The sequence below is a fragment of the Phocoena phocoena genome, chromosome 16 (genome assembly GCF_963924675.1).
Source record: "Phocoena phocoena chromosome 16, mPhoPho1.1, whole genome shotgun sequence".
In the NCBI taxonomy this organism is placed as follows: domain Eukaryota; kingdom Metazoa; phylum Chordata; class Mammalia; order Artiodactyla; family Phocoenidae; genus Phocoena; species Phocoena phocoena.
This window is the reverse complement of record NC_089234.1, coordinates 82,610,917-82,633,289: the sequence shown is the minus strand read 5'-3', so window position 1 is coordinate 82,633,289 and position 22,373 is coordinate 82,610,917. Positions and strand designations below refer to the sequence as shown.

Sequence of the window (22,373 nt, the reverse complement as noted above, 5' to 3'; positions counted from 1 at the left end):
ACAAATGATGTCACATAACAATGCGAGACTCCAAAGTAATGAATTAAACGAATGAACTAATGGATTAAAATAGTTATCCAGGGCTTCCCTGGTGGCGCAGTGGTTGGGAGTCCGCCTGCCGATGCGGGGGACGCGGGTTCGTGCCCCGGTCTGGGAGGATCCCGCGTGCCGCGGAGTGGCTGGGCCCGTGAGCCATGGCCGCTGGGCCTGCGCGTCCGGAGCCTGTCCTCCGCAACGGGAGAGGCCACAACAGTGAGAGGCCCGCGTAACGCATAAAAAAAAAAAAAAAAAAAAAAAAAAAAAATAGTTATCCAACCAATGAGGTTGCTAATTTCTTTCTTTGAAGAATTTCTTTTCTTTAGACATAATAGAAATGTTTGTAGAACAGCAGTAGCTACATAGAAACTAACTAAATACGTAACTTGTAACTGTTCTATTTTTTGTCATTAATTAACACATGAAGGTAACTGTGCAAAAATGTCAAGCACTGAAACACTTGTTTCCAGTTTCAGCCCCCAGTTAAGCTTTTCCCCCTTTATTTATCAAGTGGATATTTACTTGGCATTCAGAGTTTGCATAGCATCGGGCGCTCAGAGATAAGGAGAAATGGAAATGAGATTCGCTGCCCTCAAGGACTTACAAACTAGGTGAACGAACGGTTCATAAACACATGCACAACGGAGCCCAAACAAAATCACTCTTCTTCCTTTAGTATTTCTGATGTCAGTCAAAGGCATCCTAACAGCCCTAGCAGGAAACCTCTGGCACGTTGAATTTCTAAGAATTTTTTACACTGTTAATGTGAAAAAGATAATGAAAGCATATGTGATATAAAAGGCACGAAATAATGTAAAAGCAAATAAAATCCCAAGACACTTGCTAGACAGCCTTACCACATGAGTTACATGTTCAGTGGTTTCAGACATTGCTCATAAGCTGTACCAACACCGTTGAGGGCCTGTTCTGAAGCAGTTAACTCATTTTATAGAGCCCCAGGAGGTACGGGGGCTCCTTCCAGACTGGCTACAGGTGGAGGGTCAACCCTCAAGCAGAGTCTGTATTATTTTACCTTCTATCCAGGGTTGTGAGATCACATCTCCCCTACACAGCCCACCAATCAGAGCCTGACTTGGGTTATCCAGCTCTTCTCTTAAAATGCATACCTGTTTGTAATGTAATTTACCACTCCCAAGTAGATGGACAGGTAAAAAGAAAAAAAAAATTGATACATATTTTTTCACTAAACACATGCATACCTCTTCAGCTCTCTCTTTTTATTATGGTTATGCCATGGGGAGGACCTTTAGAACTTCACCCAAAGGAAGCTTAAGACCAGTAAATGTAAAGAGAAATTAAAATAAATGGTGATGTAAACAGTCTTAAACATTACTATCTTCCATATGGAGCATTCTTTTGAGGAACCAATCACATTTTTAGTTTTTTTTTTCCTGTCATATTCCTACGGGGCTACTCATGAATTATGTATTCATCCAATTGATAACTTCCAGACCCTATTTTTTTTCCAGTTAATTGGAAAAATGTACTTATACATAATTAACTAGTATGCTTTGCACTTTGATCCCAAAGCAGAAAAAGCAACCAGGCTCTTGCTCAACTCAATTTGTCATTAATAATTAAATAAGAAAACCAAAAACTTTATCATGTAAAATTATGTACGAACAGACAAAAAAGGACACAAAAATGACAACAGTTTGGTTAGATCATGAAATTTGAGGTGAACTGTCTTTCTTTTTTTTCATTCAGATTTCAGGTATACTTGATTAAAAAACAAAATAAAACAGAAAAGTGCTTTGCCTTACATTCCCTAGAAAAAAAAGCCCAAATGTATAAAAATGAGGCCTTCTTCAAACTAAATACATTTATGGAGTCAACAGAACTGAACATAGTTCAGTGTCTTATTTTTGGTTGCAGTACATCAAATATTCAGAGTAGAAGAGACCCTTGGCACAGGCTGTTAGATGCTAGATGACAGCCGGACTGCACGAGGAAGGAGATAAAATTAGAGGCACCAAACAGAAAAACTTCCCAAATGCAAAAAACAATTCCAAATTCCACAGAGCTGGGGGAAGAGCTAGCACTGTTTCTAAACTCAGATAACGCCACAAAGGGAGAAGGAACAGCCCTAGTGAAGGACTACAAACTCCTGAAGCAACTGACTAGCACACCCAAAACAGCCTGCTGAATGGTGGCTCAGAGCCAGGGTCTGTGGTCTCAGCTGAGTCAACCGGCCCCTGGGTCTTGGCGTCAACACCTGTAAAGGGAGACGGGAAAGTCAGCCCTGCCTTTCATGAGGTTGCGAGGTATCACTCAGGTACCAGAGCTGTGTGCTCTGACCAGTGCCCAGCTGCCACCAGCTGGCCAGCACCTTCATCTTTTCTCCCTCCCAAGTTTACAGCAGGTTTTTCTTTTCCCCTAAATCTGACTTTAAAAGTGAGGTGTAGAGCAGGATCCCAGCAGGCAGCTGAGGAGAGTTTAGTGAAGGGACTGTTTACAAAGATGTGGGCAGGAGTCAGGGGACCAAGGCGGGATGGTGCAGCCCCGGGCTAGCAAGATGGGGAGCCACAGTTAGGTCCAGGCCTGAAGGGGAACTGCGACAGAGCAGTCGCTGGAGGGGCGGAGAGGGCGGCCTGAGAGGAGCCTGGTCTGACAGCAGGCACAGCAAACAGGTGGAAGCAGCAAGGAAGGAAGCTGGGGACGACAGCTCCAAGCTCTGACCTGATGGTGCTGCACCTTCATCAAAACAACAGAAGCCGGGGGACAGGGGAGCCCACCATGGAGACGCCCTCTGGGGCAGAGTCAAGACGTGGTGTGGAGAAACACGAGGAAAACATCCAGACGTGACAGGGAAGACTCTGTAGTCATCTTTACAAGCCCTAACTTACAGGGAAAGCGATAAATGAGTGATACTTTTGAGGGATAATTTACCCAGAAAACACGGAGTCCAATTTAAAACTTCAATGACATCTTTTGTTCTCAATCCTTTCCTCACCGGGGGCCCGTTCTGTAAATGGCACAGCGCTCCAGAGCCGCACTAAGGGGAGGACAGGTCTTGTCTCACCTCTCTGAAGAAGACGTCTGCGGGAGTCAGGTTGCACGGGATGTCGCAGTCCCTCTTGTTTAAGGCCATCAGTATTGCTGTGTTGACAAGGTCGGAAAGCCTTGAGTGGTGGTTCTTGAGGACGATGGCGGCGGCCAGCTTCTCAGCGTGTTCACAGAGCAGCAGCCGTGTGGCCATCGGCAGCCCTCTCACTGGAAAAGTGCCGAGACGTCCAAACAAGCCGACCTTGAGACAAGACGAACACATATTCTTACAAAGCATTCACAGTAACATACAGAACGCAGTCACATTTCCACCAGCAGCTCACTGGGTACAGAGATGCTGGCCCCATCCTCCCCCAGAAAGACCTCCGTCTATTGGTCTTTGGGGCTGTTCCTAACTCTAACTCTCTCTCTCTCTCTCTCTCTCTCTCTCTTCAGCCAGGGCCATTTACACCTGTAAGAAAGTACAGACATTCCTGTTCTAAGATTAGGGTCAACTACTGTTGTCTCTACCTACCTTATTCCTCAAATGATTGTTTATGGTTATCAAAATCATAAAATTGTTCTTTTCTAGCTACATTGATCAACTCCCCTAGACTCCAGACCTTCAGAACTAGAAACTCAGCAGCCTCCACCTTCCAGAACCCTAAAGCCATGGGGAGGGTATGGGGGGGGGGTGTCTCTGACCCTTTGCATCAGCTGCCTCTGATTTGCTTGATGCCCATTTCTGGCTTGAGGAGGAGAGTTTTATATTCAGAATTATTTTCTTAGATACAAGTATCCAGTTGTACATTTTTCCTGATTATTAATGTAAATCTTTCAATGAAATGAGCTCTAAATATTAAAGGAAATATAAAGGCACAGGCAGACTGGGATTTTTAGGTCTGGCTAGACATTCCCTTGCAACGGATGCCGCTGCCAACAGCTGTGTGACTCCACGAGGGTCTGAGGCCCAGGGAGGCTGTACCAAGAGATGCCACAACAGCTCCAGACCCATGGCTCTCCCCCTTCGCACCCCCCCCCAATAACTTAGCATCCCCGCAGTGTGGCTTGTGAGGGCCACGGACTCCTCCCACCCCAGCCTTCTGCAACGTGACCTTGCCACTCCTCCCATCAAGAGGCACAATCAAGTTCCCAATCCCTTTTATCTGGCCTGGCCTTGTGACTTGCTTCGACCAACGTCGCTTTGGTGGAAGTGATAATATGTGACGTCTGAAGCCTACAGCTTCTAAGTTCATCCCCTTGAAGCGCCGCCTGGAGACCACAGGAGGCCAGTCCAGCCTAGAGGAGGATAAGACTAAGTGGGGGGAGAACCAGGAGGCCCCAGCGGACGGTGGCACCGACTGCCAGTCTGACAAGAGACGCCTGGGGACCTGCCAGCTCAGCCCACCCCAAATGCAGTTCAAGGAGAGGGCCCAGGGGAAATCAGCAAAGAACCGCCCTGCTAACCCACAGTTGTTTTAACCCACCACATCCGGGGGTATTTGTTATGTATTAAGAGTTAACTGATAACACCTGACAATTACATCAGAAGAAAACATGTTTTTTCCCCATTGATCTGCAGCCCACCTAAAACACTAAGAAAAGACTCAATGAACAAATAAAGTTCTCTTGCCCAGACAGTAAGAGCAGACTGGAGCCAGACTGTGCATTAAAATTGAAGCAGAGGGCTTCCCTGGTGGCGCAGTGGTTGAGAGTCCGCCTGCCGATGCAGGGGACGCGGGTTCGTGCCCCGGTCCGGGAAGATCCCACATGCCGCGGAGCGGCTGGGCCCGTAAGCCATGGCCACTGAGCCTGCGCTTCCGGAGCCTGTGCTCCGCAACGGGAGAGGCCACAGCAGTGAGAGGCCCACGTACCGCAAAAAAATAAAAATAAAAAACTGAAGCAGAGTGAGGTATTAGAAACCAAGGTATTTCTGGAATCCTCTAGAACCACACTGTCCAATAAGGTAGCCACTACCCAGCAAAGTGGTGACTTTAAGTTAACTAAATTTAAGTTTAGAAAAGTTCAGCTCCTCAGCTGCAGCAGTAATGTCAAGTGTTCAGTAGGCACACAGGACTGAGGCTGCCATGCTGGGCGGCACAGCCACAGGGCGCTCCCGCCACCACAGAAGGTGCTATTAGGTGGCACTGACTTCAGTCTCCTTAACGGGGAGGCATACTGCTTCTGGGAGAAAGTGTGCAAAACTGGATTTAAATTAATTCTTTTGGATTATGCCTGGGAGCCACAACTGATCAACAAGGTAAGGATGGGTGATTTTGTGTAACAACTCTGTCTAGCAGCAAAAACATTTTCTATTATTAGGTTCAATATAAATGGGAATTCCCTTACCGCTTAAAAAAAAGAATACTTTATGTGAGTATTTGATGCTAACGGCACCTCGAAATTAAACATCCACATAGGAAAACATGTCACCGCCTTCAGATTCTTCACTGTCTTTCTAATAATACAAAATCAACTCGGGAAAACCTAAGTTTTATATAAAAGCACACAGGAAATCCGAATGAAAAGCAGGGTATCATAGGATGTAACAAGAAAAGCTGAAATAACATTTCTGCTGAAATACACTATTTTTCTTCTTTTTATCCTATTTTCAATGCAGCTTTGCTTCTTGTAGTAACAGGCCTCCACACAGCCCTGGAATGATTTACTTAAGTCAGCAAAGAAAATGGACAACACTAGTCATGTCCCACCCAATGAAACACCTCAGAATTAGTGAGAAAGGGTCTCCCACTGTCCTGGAGAGAGCCACAAAGGGCACAGTAAAGCCAGGTGTCCGGCCATCCCTGTTCACAGCGACTGGGTTGCCTACTTGGTGAATGAAGTCCATAAGGAAAGAATGGGCTTTCATCTTATCTTCGAGTTGGTGGAGAATAATCAAAGATGTATTGCTGAACCCAGGTGCTTCTGGTGAAACACAATAACAAGACAAAAACATAATACACTGGCTTGACAGAAAGTACCGCTATTAAAAGTTAAGAAAAATCTATACAAAAGGAAAGTACTAACCTTTCAATGCAATTATTAATTACATTACCCAAGAGGTTAAAAATTTAGACGAAACTTTGGGGGGTTTGATACAATTCATACCGTATTTATTCAAAACACAAATGTGTTATTATTAGTTTAATCACTTGTATCATTCTAAGCTTGACAGCTCAAAATAGTCAAAGAAAGAAGGTGAGCACTGATGTTTTCTTCCTAAGACTCTAATGAGAATTACTTGCTAGGCAGGAAATTAGGGATTGAAAGGATGTTTGTGACAGTTGCATGGTCCTTGGGGACCCGAGTGCCCCGATGCTGCATGGAGGGACAGTCACCCAGGCTGAACAAGAGGACATATGCCCACTTCTACAGGCTGAGATCTGACCACTGCTGCTCTTAGAGAAGCACATAATTTCCATTAGCCAAATTCAGTAGTTATGCTAAACTTATCATTTAATTTGGGGCAAGTGTCAAATGCCTACCTATGCCACCAATTTCCTTTTAGAAATAACATGCTGAGAAAGCTAAGTAGGGCTGATTAACCTGTTCAGACAGAACATGTAGGATTTGCTCCAATGTTTCCTCAGTTTCTATTCTACTATGTAGACCTGTTCTGAGCCCTTTATGTATGCATGCATGTATGTATGTAAAATAGATGAGGTGTTTTTTTCTTTTTTTATTATTTTGGCCATGACGCACAGCTTGCGGGATCTCTGTTCCCCGACCAGGGACTAAACCCGGGCCATGGCAGTGAAAGCTCCAAATCCTAACCACTAAGACCAACCAGGAGCTCCCTGTTCTGAGCCCTTTTAAAAATCTACTATGGGCTTCCCTGGTGGCGCAGTGGTTGAGAGTCCACCTGCTGATGCAGGGGACATGGGTTCGTGCCCCAGTCCAGGAAGATCCCACATGCCGCGGAGCAGCTGGGCCCGTGAGCCATGGCCACTGAGCCTGCGCGTCCGCAGCCTGTGCTCCGCAACAGGTGAGGCCACAACAGTGAGAGGCCCGCGTACCGCAAAAAAAAAAAAATCTACTATAAGGAAAGTTACAACTTTTATAAAATACTGAATTAATATTAAATTGTTTCAGAAGATAAAAAATATGCACTGAGAAACGCTTGAACAAAAGAACCAGAATGTTCTTCTCCATAACATTAACATTAGGATGCTCTTACCCTCGGGGACAGACTCAGCCCACCGTGGATCAGAAGCAGGGTAGTCGTCCACCAGGTCCACGCTGATTTGGGTAACAGCTCTGTCTAGTTCACAATTGGAATCCGAATCAGAGTGAGAGGAAAACAGCTCATCAACTATCATTTGAGCATGACCTAAATCTTTTCTGAAATAAAATCAGAAAACAAAAGTAAAAGTATTAGGAGATACGGGGATATATGTATATGTATAGCTGATTCACTTTGTTACAAAGCAGAAACGAACACACCATTGTAAAGCAATTATACCCCAATAAAAATTTTTTTTAAAAAAGTGAAAGTATTAAACTCATCATGAAAAAGTTAATTGTGAAATTAAAAGTCCCATATGTTAGCCCAAAGTTTATTACTTCTAATAACATTTATTTAAAAGGGAGACAATTATGCATTCATTAATTCAACAAATATGTGTTGAACACTGATAATATGCAGGCTCTGGAGACAGAACAATAAACAAGACATCAGAACACAGTCCTGAGACTTCACAAAGTATACAGTGGCGTGAGGAGTCAGATAATCAAAGAAGCAGTGACACACACACTAGACAGGGAAAGCACAGAGGCCACAGAGCACACAGAGGGAAAACCAAAACCCCCGACAGGCAGGGAACACTTCCTGGAGGAAGAGGTGCAGGGAGGTGGGGGCGAGTGTGGGAGGGGCACACAGCGGCAGAGAGAGCACAAGGCACACCTCTAAGAAGTACGCCTGCATCCCAGCAGAGAACGGAAGCCCTGGGGGAGAGAAGATCATCCAGTGAGGAGAGAGGGAAGAAGGGTCCAAGGCAGACCTCTTAGAAACAAAGGACAGAGCACAGAAGGTCTCGTAAAGCATGTGACGGAGTTTGAGCTTAGAAGGAAATGTTGCAATCTGTTCTATTTTTAAAAGATCATTCTAACTACGCTATGGAGATGAGGGATCAGACAGGAGGGAGAAAAATCCAGTGAGGAAGTTACTGCAGAAATCTATCCAGGCAAGAGAGGATGGGAGTTTCCACCAGCAGCAGCTGCAGCAGCTAGGAGACAGGCAGACAGCTTTGAGAAAGAGACACAGGAGGGAAATTCTGGCCATCGGCTGGCTCTGATGCACAAGGATGACTGAACAACTGACTGTGGCTGCTAGGACCTGCCACTGGAACAGGGGCTAGGAAAGAAAGAATAAGCTCTGGAGAAGACAAGCACAGTTTCACATGTGTTACAACTAGGTTCCTGTGGAACACACAACTGCTTCTGAACATTCTTCATTTGTATGTAATGGCCCAGAGCAAGGTAGGGCTGTGCTTCTTCAGCAAATGAAGCCAAGGAAGGAGGAAAGATGGCGCAGGGAGTAGAAAGAGAAAAATATGGAAGACGGTAACAACTGGAGACGACGTCTCAGGCAGTTTAGCTGTAAACAGGAACAAACAGAAGAGGTGCTAGCTCAAAGGGGGACAACAAATCAAAGACTGGTCTTTTTTTTTTTTTTTTTTTTGCGGTACGCAGGCCTCTCACTATTGGGGCCTCTCCCGTCGCGGAGTACAGGCTCTGGACGCGCAGGCTCAGCGGCCATGGCTCACGGGCCCAGCCGCTCCGCGGCATGTGGGACCTTCCCAGACCGGGGCACGAACCCGTGTCCCCTGCATCGGCAGGCGGACTCTCAACCACTGCCCCACCAGGGAAGCCCAGACTGGTCTTTTTTAAAAGTGGCAGATTAAATATGATTAACAGCTGATGAGAAGAGGCCAGCACAAGGTCAAAGATGTAGAAGGGGAGTAACTGAGAGAGTACAGCCTCAAGGGAAACAGGACACAATGGCACTCAGAACAGAGAGACTGGCCTTAGGAAGAAGAACACCTCTTCCTACTCCGCAGGGAGGGAAAGGGAAGAGGAGTCGGGATGCAGGTAAGTTTGTGGGCGCTAAGTACAGGGAGTTGTCCTCTGATGGCTTCTACTACCTCTGTGCAACAGGAGCCTGAGTCAGCTGCTTGGGGGGGAAAGGGGCAGAGAAATGGGAAGGTAGCGAGGCGAGGAAAGGGTTGAAATGCTCTCTGCAGAAGAGGAGACAGAGCTGACCAGAGAAACACAGAAAAACTGCCGCGAAGTGTTAAAGGCAAGGTTGAAGCCGGAAACCTAGTTATGCTAGAGGTCATGGGAATACAAAGTGGACCATAGCATGATCACTCAATAATGAACTATTTTAATCAAAAGACTAAGTTTCTTAAACCTCTCACAAACAAAAGATTTTATATTAAGTAAAATGAAAACCAAAATAATATAAAAATTAATTTCAAAGAAACCATGCTATAAAAATAGTAATATTACCTTAGCAAAAAACTGAATGGATAATAGTTTAGAGTTCTATCCACCAGCTTTGACCCCCTGAAAATAATTCTGGTTGTCACGGGTTGGGGGGAAGGATGCTACTGGCATCAAATGGGAAGAGGCCAGAGATGGTGCTAAACACCCTACAGTGCACAGGACGGCCCCACAACAAAGACCATCTGGCCTCAAATGTCAGTAGTGAGAAGGCTGAGAAATGCTGCTTTAAAGGTTCCATGATCCCATTTGTGAAGAGGCTAATTTTTTTAGACCATTGGCTGATACCACCCCAGAAATGACTTCTTGTTAACCTCATGGTACTTTATGCTGAACAGGATAACACAGTTGTGTCAGAAGTCCAATAACACCGGTCCTAAGGTTACTACGCTCTGAGCACTTGAGGTCAGGGACCCCTTTTCGTACTTAATCATCTTCCCCAGTAAAACATTTAGAAATGACTATACTGGGTTGAATAATGTCCCCCCAAATCCAAGTCCACCCAGAACCTCAGCACGTGATCTTATTTGGACATAAGGTTTTTGAAGATACGATCAGCTAAGTTCACGCTGAGGTCCTACTGGATTAGGGTGGGCCCTAAACCCAATGACTGGTGTCATCATCAGGACACGTGAAGACAGATGCACAGGGAAGAAGGCCATATGCCAATACAGACAGCTGGAGGGATGCGTATGTGGCCAAGGAAAGCCAACAACTGCCCGCAATCACCAGGAGCTAAGGGAGAGGCTAGCGAAGACCCTTTCCCAGAGCCTTCAGAGGGTACACGGCCCTGCTGCCACCGTTCTCTTGGACGTCTGGCCTCCAGAACTGTGACAGAATAAATTTCTATTGTTTTAAGCCACCCAGTTTGTGGCAATTCACTACAGCAGGCACAGGAAACTAGTACAGGGACTCCATTACCATTTAAATGTTGAGATGCCACGAGTCTGACAGAACTGTCAATTAAAGGATAAATTTATACAAGATAAAATCAGAGTATTAATCCAAATCTTGGCAGTCAGACTGGACACCATGCAACAGAACAAGACTTAAAAGAATACTATTTAAAAACAGAAACAAAACACTGGTGCCCTCTTCTGGACAGGAAATTAAGCTCAGTAGACCATCAGTACGATGGCACAGAATTTTCAAACTGTAAATGCACTGCAAAGTCTCAAGTATGTCCCTTCTGTGAGAGGGAGCCTCCACGCACCAGACGCCACTAGGAGTGGAATTACGGGACTGTGAGCTGAGAGCGGCAAAAATGGAGGCAGTAAAGTCTGACTATTTCTTCAAAACAAAGATCTGCTAAACTCCAGTTCCGGAGACATTAAGCAATGTGTCCAAAGTCTCACACAGTTAATCGGGACAGAGCAAGGGCTGGATCACAATTTTCCCGAGCATTCATTCCAATATAAATGGAAGGTACCAGATACAGAACACGCAGAACGTGTGTGCAGGACAAACTGAAACGACTGTATAGGGTCAGCAAGTGTGACAGAGCGAGTGCGGTTGTTTGCTCCACCCCGCACACACCCTCCTGCGAGCAGCCTTCCACGGGGCCTCACCCCGGGACTCGCTGGGGCCAACGGGATATTAGCAAATGTGACCAAGCAGGAACTCGAAGAGCACTTGTGCAGCGAGGCTTCCTCCCTTCCACTTCCAGAACCCTGAGGTTTGTGAGCAGGCCAGGGTAGCCTGCTAGAGGAAGAGATGCCGCATGAGGCAGACAGAGCTGACCAGCCAGGGTCCCCAGATGGGAGCAAGTGTAACCAGATAGCTGGCTGCTGACCACAGACCATGCGCGAGCCCAGGCAGGACGAGGAAAACTGCCACCCCAGCACAGCCCCGAACAGCCAGACGCAGGGCCAGAAGCTGTATTAAATAAGCCACTGAGTTCTATGGTGATTTCTACACAGCAGAACTCAACCAACAGGCCAAGACTAATTCCTTTACAACAGCGATGATAACCCTTTGTATGCAACTTCACTGCCTTCACATTATACATAAAGCATGCTTGCAAGCTGCCTTCATGACCACCATTTCTAGTGGGACATTGTTTCCATCGAGTGGAGAGGCTGTGTTACACCAGGTTTCTGCCAGCCTAGCTGGAACCCTCCCGCGGCTACCAAGTTCCGAACAAGAGTTTGTTAAAGTGCTAAAGCTCAGAAAAACATCTTCTCCTGGATGGCTTCACTCCTCCAACTCATTCCCACTAGTCAACAAATAAGCAGCATATGTCAGTAACATGTGTCCTCAAACATTAAAAGGGCAGTAATTTTAAAGACTTGTCATACCTGCAGTATTGCAGAAAAGCAGCTTTTAGCAATTTGGTTTTATCTTCCCGGGCAATAGTTTCATTCTTGGTAGAGGTGTCAAAAACCACACTCTGTAAAAAAACAAACTATAATTTAGAGGTGAAGGTATAAGAATATTCTTAGTTATTGGACTAAACACTGGACCCACCTATGAGAGCAACAGTACAGACACACAGCTGTTTGCCGTACTCTCCATACCAACGGTTTATATATTGATACTTAAGACATTTATTGAAACAAGATAAAACACACCAAATGATCAACTAAAGTCCTATAGAGAATGTATATATAATTCAGGAATTCTATTGTGAGTAAAATCATCTGCAGATTTCATCACAACACAACCTTCTTATAGGCGTACCCTTATACAACTCATCACAAAGTGTATTTCTAAGCATGATGGTTGATTTCAATCTTAACATACAGCAGTATTATGAAAACCACATGATTACAAAAGAAAAAACGTAAAAAAAAAAGTTACTTTCTGTTGAACCTGTATCAAATCATTTTCATTTTGAATTACACAGTCTATATATTTTACATACTATTCAAATGGAAATTACCCCAAAGAGTGTTAATTTTTAGCCTCCTGTAAAAGAATGATAAAAATCGTTTTTACGGATCAGGGTATTTCAGAATTCAAGATGACAGGAAAAAAAAATGATGTTTTTTTCCCCCACTCTCCCCTCAAAAATCATCCCAGAAGAAAAAGAAACACAACCACCACACATCTGTGGTTCCAACTGCAACAGACAAAGATGGAAACCAGAAGGGAGGAGCAGCAAGTGACAGAGCAGGGAGGAGGCCAGGCAAACCGGTGCAGTGCGGGGACAGGCCCTGAGGACAAGAAATAGGGAAGTTCCAGGCAGACAGCAGGTAAGGGGCTTCTCTAGAGACGTGACCCTGGGCAAAGCTTTACAGAAAGGCGCCTACGCAGCTGCTGGAGGGTGTGGGAAGATTAAGCCATATATCAAAGAAAAGTAAGCAAATATGAAATTAGTCCACTCCAAGAATCGCACAAAGTTGTACACTAAAGGAAATGGAATCAGCACACTGCTTCACTCTGGACTATAAACAACATTCACATAGCCCTTATAATGGAAAAAATGTACACTGGGGTGATAAAGGCAGAGAGGAATGTAGGTTACCCAAGTCCTCATCCTCCGACAGGAGATCTACAGATGACGAGAATTAGTGAATGAGAGACAGCAATACACGCATATTACTTAGAAATGTGGAGGCAAACGCCAAAAAAAACAGCTGAAGGACTTACAAGTAGTCGCTTCTGAATATGAGGACAAAAAAGATGAGAGAGATAAAAGAACTAATGTCTTCATCACAACTCTTTTAAAAGTGTCTGACTTTTAAACATTTGTGGGAAACACCCTGATAAAAATCGTTAAATCCTTCGCAAATCAGCTACACTTTAAATCAACTATACTTTAAAGAAAAAAAAAATCTTATGGAACCACGTTACTTCATTGCCTGGTCCAGCAACTGAAGATGCCAGGGAATCTTCAAGGTCTTCTGCCAATACGGACACATTTTCCCTTGAAGTAATCGACACCAATCCACTGTTTCTGGAAAAAAGGATAGGAACGCCCCCACAGGAACCAGCTCCTAAAATACTATCTCCTAAGAGAAAGAAAAATACACGATCAGATAGACATAACCAAAAAGTACTTTCCTAAATCCACCTCCCAGCAGAAAATCCTGGTGATATCCTTTGCCGCGTTACTCCTACTCTGTAATCCCGCGTCAAAAGTCAAGGCTCCCCACTATCTGGAGTGGTAGGCTGTGTCCTTCACTGTGCCTTGCAAGAGTAGTGGGTACAGAGCACCAAACGAGAAAATCATCCCTTCTGCAAGACTCAGAGTACAGCTTGCCAACCCTACCTTGACTTACTGAGAAAGCCAGTGCGGAAGGAAAAGGTTTAAGCTCTCTTGTAGTCTTAACAGCATCCCACTCACCCAGTCAAGGCTCTGGTGCTGGGACTAGAGAATTGAGGTTCCATCCTGCTGCCTCACATGGATTTTGCCCTTTGCCCCTTAAGATAAAGACCCTAATGAGACTGTCTGCTTGGTGTTTTTCACTCCTGGCTGGCTCCCCCCATCACCCACACCTCCCCCCCCAATTCCAGCACCCTTGCATGAGTCCAGCACCTGGGATTCTTCTTACCCAGGGGTCTGGACAAACATTTAAAGAACATCAGCTCAGAATAAGTCACTCTTACTGACCAGGAACAAGCAATTACTTCTGTTAGCATCAGTTCTTTTCTTCTTGGCCTCTTCTGGGAAAAACGTTACTAGTTTTTGCCCATAAATGTATCAGTTTGGGAACTCTACCACCCTTCCAGTTTTTCAGCTACTGTAGGCGTGGGATTGAATGTCACAGGCATCATGCTTGAAGCAAAGTTTATGGAAAGAGAACAAAAACTGCTCAGAATGACTAATGAGTTCCCTAATCCTGTTTTCTAAAACCACTACCCTACCTTGTGTATTGAAGACGATTTTCTCCCGAGGAAGAGAAAACTTCCCAGTTCCTGTGGAGCACACGTAGACAGCACTTTCAGTATACAGATAGGCAGTCTGGTTTGAAAAGTTTGGGACCATCAACTGACATATAATCAAGTCTTCAGACTGAAAATTAAATTTAAGATTACATTTAATCAGAATTGAAACAAAAATACTTGTTTGTATGATTTTGTAATTCACACTTTTGTATGCTCATAAAAATGATAAAATAATTTGTTGATTATCCTTGTGAAAACCTAAACACTATCCATCAGATGACTTACAAAACATGACAGAATAAGTTTGTAAACATCAATTAGAGACCATTTGCTGAGTTGCAAATAATTAGCAAAGTTTGAAAACGTTTCCATGGTGATAAGATTTTAACTAACCGCCTGTAACAAATGTGAGGAAGAAAATAAAAGGATTAGTTCATTACTTATTTTAGAATTGACAAATTTATTTATAAACGACCCCTGATAAATATTGTCTTTTTCTTCACTGTCCAGATATCAAGCACAAGAAAACTGAGTTAATTTGATCATATATGAAATTAAAAATAGAAATAAGACCTAATTAAATCATAAAATTAGCAAAAGCTAAAAAGGATATTCCGTTTATTAAAAGAATTTTACAAACATAACATAAACATGGAATTTTTTTATTCTCAAATTGTCTTCTTTATACCCTTTCCCACTGTCTGAAAAATTTTAACACTGAGCATATTTTTCTTGTATAATCAGAACACATAAGGTTTATTTCTGTTTGAAATAAAAGACCAAACTAAAAGATTTCCTTATAGCACTCAGCTACACAAATCATATTAAGAGTGAGAGTTCAACAGAATTAGATACTATACAAGATTAAATGAAATGAATTTACAGCAGTTAAGGCCTTTCCTCAAAAACATCATACTTATTCAACAATGTTCGATTGCTATTAAGAAGCTTAAAATTAGAGAGCTTGCCTTTTAATCGTTCACATGAAATTTGACAAGTATATAATGTGGTTACCTACAAATATAATCCTACTTTGAGGAAAAATGGGATTTTTCTGTAGTATATAGGGCTCAAAACCAAAGCCCAGCTCATGTCAGGTCTCTTCCTTATTTTTCACTCTGCAGTTCATCATCAATGTTTTCCTTCTCAGCGATACTGAAATGAAGACCCCTTCACAGAGCTATGGCAGGAGAGGCATGCCCCTCGCTGTGAGGGGCTCCCACTCTCACTCCTCTTTAGCTAAGGCTGAACAAAGGACTGAATATGAGATGGCAAACAATGCAATGCCTAAAAACTAGCTATTTAAAATGTATTTCCAGGAACTCCTTGGCAGTTCAGTGGTTAGGACTCTGCACTTTGTCTGCCAAGGGCCCAAGTTCAATCTCTGGTCAGGGAACTAAAATTCCGCAAGCTGCCAAAAATAATAACAATAAAGAGATTTTAAAAAAATAAAATAAAATGTACTTCCAAGCTCTGCAGATGAATTTCTCAAAGAATCTGACCCTGCAATGGTTAGGAAAAGAACTCCGCATGTTACTGTCACTTTGTACCTTACCTGAAAAGGTGGGTTATACTGAGTGACTTCCACAGTCACTTCATCTGACATTTGGTAGCCGTTATCTTCTACTGTTACCAGCGAGTAATAGACGAGACAGGGCTTGTCTGCCAGGTGCCATGCCGCTGACAAAATCAGGAGACCATCGCTAATTAGTGAGAAAGAAAGATCTATTGTATCTTGGGAAAACAGTCCAGCAATGTCTTGAAGAGTTAAACACACATTTCCCATATGACCTAGCAAGCCCAGTCCCAGAGACTGGGACCTTATAGTGGCTTTGCTCATGATTGCCTAAAACTGGAAACAACCCAACATCCTTCAACTGCTGAACAGATAAACAAATCCTGGTAAGTCTATACAATGAACTACTACTCAGCAGTAAAAAGGAAGAAACCACTGAATGAATATCAAATGCATTATGCTAAGTGAAAGAAGCCAGACTCAAAAGGCTTTATACCCTATGATTCCATTTATACTCTAAGGACAGAAAATACATCAATGGTTGCCAGGAGCTGCAGGTGGAGAGAGGGGTTGACAAAAGAGTACCAAGGAAATTTTGGAGTGATAGAACTGTTCTGTATCTTGATTGCGGTTCTAGTTAAATGACTATGCGTTTGTCAAAACTCACCAAATTATACATTGAAAAGGGTGCAAGGTATTTTCTATATGTAAAATATAACTCAATAAATCTGACTTAAAAAGACCAACAAATCACCAATTACAGGGATTGGCAAAGTGCAGCTCTCAGACTAAACTGAGTCCAGGTTGAGGTTTTGTAAATGAAGCTTTCCTGCCATGCAGCCACGCCACTTGTTATGTGTTGTCTATGGATGCTTTAATGCTACCACTGACAGAGTAAAAGAGCTGCAGTGAAGACCACATGGTCCCCAAAGCCTGAAAATATAAAACAGTTTTGGAACCTTCACAGGAAAGGTTGCCAACCCCTGATCTAATCTGTTCTTTAAAGCTTACTTTTGTACAGAGGAAAAAAAATTTGTTTTTAATTTTAATAACCAATCATAGAACTGCTGCTGTATATTCAAGCTGCTGTATATGTGAAAAACAAACCTTTTTCCATCTTAAAGTGTATATGGTCCTCTCAAGTCTATCAAAGTTGTTGCCCCCAACCAATTAAATGGTCTCTAATCTCAACCCTTCTAAAATATTTAGTAGCATTTTTAGCAACTCTCGGTTCAAGTCTCAGAAATATTAACAGGGTGGCAAGCACCCTCTACTGACAACTAAAAATAATAAACCGAGCTAGTGGCTGGACAACATGCACTTCAAACCAAGCAGTCCTAACGTGGCTCTCATTTCCCTTCTCCACTGTGTTCTCTTCCTCCAGCTCCCCAGCCCTTATCACTTCTACCTGAATTCCCGAGAAGAATTCAAGGACACTGGCCCACATCCAAACATACTGGCAGTGACCTAAAGAGCTACTGATGACACGTTAAGAAGGAAGCGAGTGAGGCCGCAGAGAATGCAGTCTCTTGCCCTCTGCACCAGGTAGGGAGGGAGAGACGGCCACGTCCAGATGAGGCTCGACACTGAAGTCACTCCAAAGACTGGACCGCTGTGGGGTAATGGGTGCCCCCTGAGGCCCAGAGACACAGCTAACATAGGATTCCTCAGGGAGTGGTGCTTGGACCAGTTTCATTTGACATCTTTATAAAAAAAAATCTTCCTGATTAAAAAAACATGAAGGTATTTTAGGTAGCAAAGATGATAGGAAGATAACCAATTCTGCAAATCAGTAAAAATTTGACAGGGACTTCGCTGGTGGTCCAGTGGTAAAGAATCCACCTTCCAATGCAGGAGACGCAGGTTCGATCCCTGGTTGGGGAACTAAGATCCCACACGCCGCGGGGCAGCTAAGCCCACGCGCCACAACTACTGAGCTCACATACCTCAGCTAGAGAGCCTGCATGCCACAAACTACAGAGCCCACACACTCTGGAGCCTGTGCGCCACAACTAGAGAAGAGAAAACCCGCGTGCTACAACTAGAGAGAAGCACATGTGCCGCAACAGAAGACCCACATGCCTCAATGAAGATCCCGTGTGCTGCAACCAAGACCCGGCGCAGCCTAAATAAATAAATAAATAAACAGAATTTTTTTTTTTAAATTGACAAATTTTTATGCAAGTATATACAGGGCAATACATTTATGATTTCAAAAAATCCAGAATGAAGCTACCTGAGCTTTGCGTCAGTAATCATCTGGTAAAAGAACTCATGAGGCTGTTCACTGCAAATAGGAGCCGAGGTTGCAGCTCTGGCCAAAAGGAGCAATCGACCGAGGAAGAGCAATAAGCATCAGGGAGACACACACGCTCCTTAAACAGAAGAGGCCCACCCAGATGCGGTGCACGGATCACCGGAACAAGAGTATTCAAAAGAGCGATGACCGCATCATTTGGAGCTATGGTGGGGAGGGGCCCAGAAGGAGGGTGAGAGCTGCATCTCACAGGCCCCATGAGAATCGAGCTGCGTTAGCATGACAGCACCGGGGGAGGTGCCCAGGGTCTGTCTTGGCACAGCCAGTCCTAAGCAGGTTTCTCTGTTCTCAACCTGTGTCTCCGTTCTGAAAACTACACATGAGGAAACGTCTGCATCCCCGCATCCTACACCCACAGTGGGCTGTGTCCTGGTAGCAGTTCTAAATTTATGAAGGTCTGGTAAAGCTAAATGAAAACAAGATACACTGTATCTAATGCAACTGTTTTGGGAAATTAAATATATACTATTATTTTTACTTCTTTGATAGTTTACATATGTGGTTTTCAGAAACTATAAAGGGTCCTGATAGTCCCAATAGCCCAAGAGAGAAGAATTAAACAGTACAACTTCAAGCCAAGAAACAAGTAGAATTTGTTCTACTAAACTAAATTACTCTAGAACACATAAAAATACTCCTTAACTTCTGGTAAGTTGCGTTTTGAAAAATTACAAGTCATGTATTTGCACTCATTATGAGCTCTGCCACAGAAGCCATATTACAAATGGTTTTTAAGTTCCATATGGCCTCTGGTATTAAAGCTAAACAATAACATGGGATTAAGTAGCTTTATCAGACTAACCTGGGATCTTAAGCACCATTTAGAGCACCATTTCTAAGGAAATTCACTCTGAGTATAAACCATGACTGAATTCTAACTTGTACCACCACGACAAAACCTCACCCCATCCTTCCTTTATTCAATACAGCGACAAACACAGGCTAAAGCTCCTTCAGCAACAGAAAAAGGGCTGGAGAAGAGCGCCTGGCATCTCCACTGAGTCAGGAAAAATGACAGCATGGAGCAGCCCCAGCAGCGGGGTAGGCAGCTCTTAGAGGCTCCGGCTGTGACAGCAGAACAGACGGATCCCTACTGAGGGCAGACAGCTAATGGAACACACAGTGGAAGGCTGACAACTGCCTGTATTTCTCAAATGAATTAGCATCGCCAGACAACACCAAACGATTTAGTTAAGACATCATAGTATAAGATTAGCATTAGAGGCATTCGAGAAACAGCAAGACTGCTCATCATTTTATAACAAACATCAGTTTGTTTTTCCAAACAACTCCTATGTTCTTCAGGACAAATTAATTACTTACCAGTTCTGCTTCAAATCCAAATACCGAATGTTGACCCCTTCTTTAACAGCTTCATAGTTACTTTCAGATCCCTACATGAAAATATCAATAACGTAAGCTCGAGTTTAGGAATCGTTTCTTTTCACCTTTATATCCCCAGCACCTACTAAAGTGCCTCATCCACAGTAAGTCAAACATTTATTGAATGAATGTATGCATTTAAAAAGTTAAGTAAATCAGTGCTTTCCAATACTTCTAAAGATTGACTACTCCATTTCAGCCTATCTGATGGCTGAAACTTTGTGTATTACACTGAAATGTGTTCTAATAAATACAACAACTAAAGGAACTAGCAGTCTCACATAAATGAAAATTACAGAGAGGAATGTTACTGTTCCTTACCCAGATAGCATCAATAATGTTTTCCTTCAGGACTCTATTTATATCCCAACTATGTGCTTGTTTTTCTGAAGAATCATCTAATTCCCATTTACTGATGTTTGCACTTGTCAAGCTATAAAAGCTTGATCGCTCTCTATCCCAAAGGACACTTGAAAGCTGTATGGAGAGGAGAAAAAAGTTTATAGATTATTACGTTCTAATGTTAATGAACTATTTTTCTGAAATTCAAAATTAGTACATTTTATAACTATTTGATTAGTAATCCTAGCAGAATTCTTCATTTAGGACTCGAAGGAAGGAGTGATCCTGAAACAGACCTTGAGTAAGGAGGGTTTCCACAGGCACAAATATAAAGGCAGAAGGCCCAGGAAGAGCAGAGTTGGGAGGTGGGAAAGTCACAGGATCTTCAGAGAACAAGACACAGTCCTGCTTAATTGGAATGCGGATTACAACCAGGAAAGAAGCAAAATTAAGGTTCACACACAGCACAGTCTTAAATGTGAGCTTGTAAACCTAGTAAGCAAGGGAGATAGTCTCAATGGCTTGTGAGCACAAGAGCTGTGTTACAGGAGAAGGAATCTGGTAGGGCTGTGTGTAGTTCCACGTGGGTATGTTAACGTCTTTCTTGCTTCTGAAGAACAGATGTGTTTTTTAAGTTGCGTATACAGAACTGTTGAGTGAAAACCCTAACTGTCTCCACTTCTCCTGTCACCATGACTCTAGTCACTAATGGGACCGGAGGAGCCAACAGTGAGTAAAGCGGACTGGCACCAAGAATTAGGGGAAATTAACCAAGAGTGCATATTAGGGCCTTACAATGGAAGCAGGAAGATGGGGATGGCAGTGAGACATGAAAGAAGCCAAACCTATAGAACCTGGTAAGGAGAGAGAGAGACACACACACACACACACACACACACACACACACACACACACACACCAGGGTTTTATACCTGGGTCTCTGAAAAAAGTGACAGTGCCATTAGAAATAGGTCAAAAGAGAAATGAGTTTTGTAAGTCAACAGGAGAGAAGAGAATATCAGCAATTTGCCTCCAGACATGTCACGTTTTAGGTTCAAAGACCAGTTATGGAAGCAGATAATAATAGCAACCTGAAATTAGAGGGAATAGCATAGTTTAAAAAAAAAGGTGTGCTCTCAATGCAAACAGACGTGGGTATGAATCTGCTGCCGAGTGATTCTGTAACCTTGGGCATTTAGCCTCACTGAGGCCAGTTCCTCATCTACAAATTGGAAATGAAGCTCTCTGCGTTACAGGTCATCTAATAATTACAGGAGGTAACAAACATGGAGCACCTAGCAAAGAGCAGATGCCCCCCACACATTAGTTCCCATCAGCCTCCCTTCACTATTCCAGAGACTGAGGCAGAAGCCCAGCGGACATAGATTTGAGTCATCCACACAGATAGCTGGAGTCATGGGGGTGGAGAACACACTTTTGGTTATGTCTAGAAAGCAAAATTAATCCTTAAACACGTTTATAATTTTACATCATAGTTTTAGTTCAAAGAATTTACTTATAAGATAATCTGTGTGACTTAAGAATATTAACGTTACAGGGCATGAACTCATTTGACCATCATAATAAAAATGCTTCACTGAAAGATCAAAGCTTTCAGCTCATGTTCATACAGAGGCAATACCAACTTCACAGGGAACTGCCAACTTATTGATTTCACTAAGAGAAGCTTGTAAAACAAAGTTATTTTATCAACTTACTATGAGATCACTGCTAGAAGATAAAATTCCCAAAAGAGAAGAAACCTTCCGACCAATTCCCGAAAGCACACCTTGCCCTTGAGGCAGGATATGCTGATGAATTTTTCCTACACTTTCAGGTATCAGGCGAATCAGCTGGCCTCCCGATGAGGATAAAATAAAACTTCCTCCCTGTGAACAAACATAGCAAAGTTAGTTAAGCAGTTAAGACTAAGAAAAGCAAATTAACACAAATCACTTTGATACAGAAGGAGATCATCTGTACCTTAAAACAAAGCTAAAAGAATAAAAAAGAACAGTGCTATTTTATTAAAGTCACTTATGAATCCATTCACTTAATATTAATTCTACACAGAATAACTGTTGCAATTTTTTTAACTGCATGTATTTTTTAATTCTGATTTTTAAGTGATAGGTTCACCATCATGCAGGTTCAACAAATCAAGTATCAGATTTCTTCAGTAAACCTGCAGAGTATATATTAGCAAACCATTCCTCCTACTGTCTAAGAGTTTCTACGTCATTTTATGAAGATCTTTCTGACAGAAATGAATAACATCGGCTACTATGCACTACTGATATTGCAGAGTCCTATGAGAAGGGTTTCCCTCTGTCTAAGTGTTCAAATCCTAGATCCTGACATTCTTTTCTTGCCTCTTTTTGATTCCCCCCACCCCCTGCCTGTATGATGTGCTCAAAACCCCAAATTTTTAGTCATTTA

At 43.1% G+C, this 22,373-nt stretch overlaps 1 protein-coding gene across 1 annotated transcript in view; it reads right to left on the bottom strand.

Moving 5' to 3' along the window:
• Positions 1–22,373, bottom strand: part of NUP133 (nucleoporin 133) — a 57,394-nt gene that overhangs the window by 22,033 nt on the left and 12,988 nt on the right. The window contains exons 6-15 of the mRNA XM_065894043.1: positions 21,653–21,823; positions 19,914–20,069; positions 19,533–19,603; positions 15,932–16,079; positions 14,356–14,503; positions 13,342–13,499; positions 11,844–11,935; positions 7,220–7,383; positions 5,873–5,967; positions 3,080–3,304 (exon numbers count right to left, since the gene is read on the bottom strand). Of these exons, the coding sequence (XP_065750115.1) occupies positions 3,080–3,304; positions 5,873–5,967; positions 7,220–7,383; positions 11,844–11,935; positions 13,342–13,499; positions 14,356–14,503; positions 15,932–16,079; positions 19,533–19,603; positions 19,914–20,069; positions 21,653–21,823 (1,428 nt within the window). The remainder of the gene's footprint in view (positions 1–3,079; positions 3,305–5,872; positions 5,968–7,219; positions 7,384–11,843; positions 11,936–13,341; positions 13,500–14,355; positions 14,504–15,931; positions 16,080–19,532; positions 19,604–19,913; positions 20,070–21,652; positions 21,824–22,373) is intronic.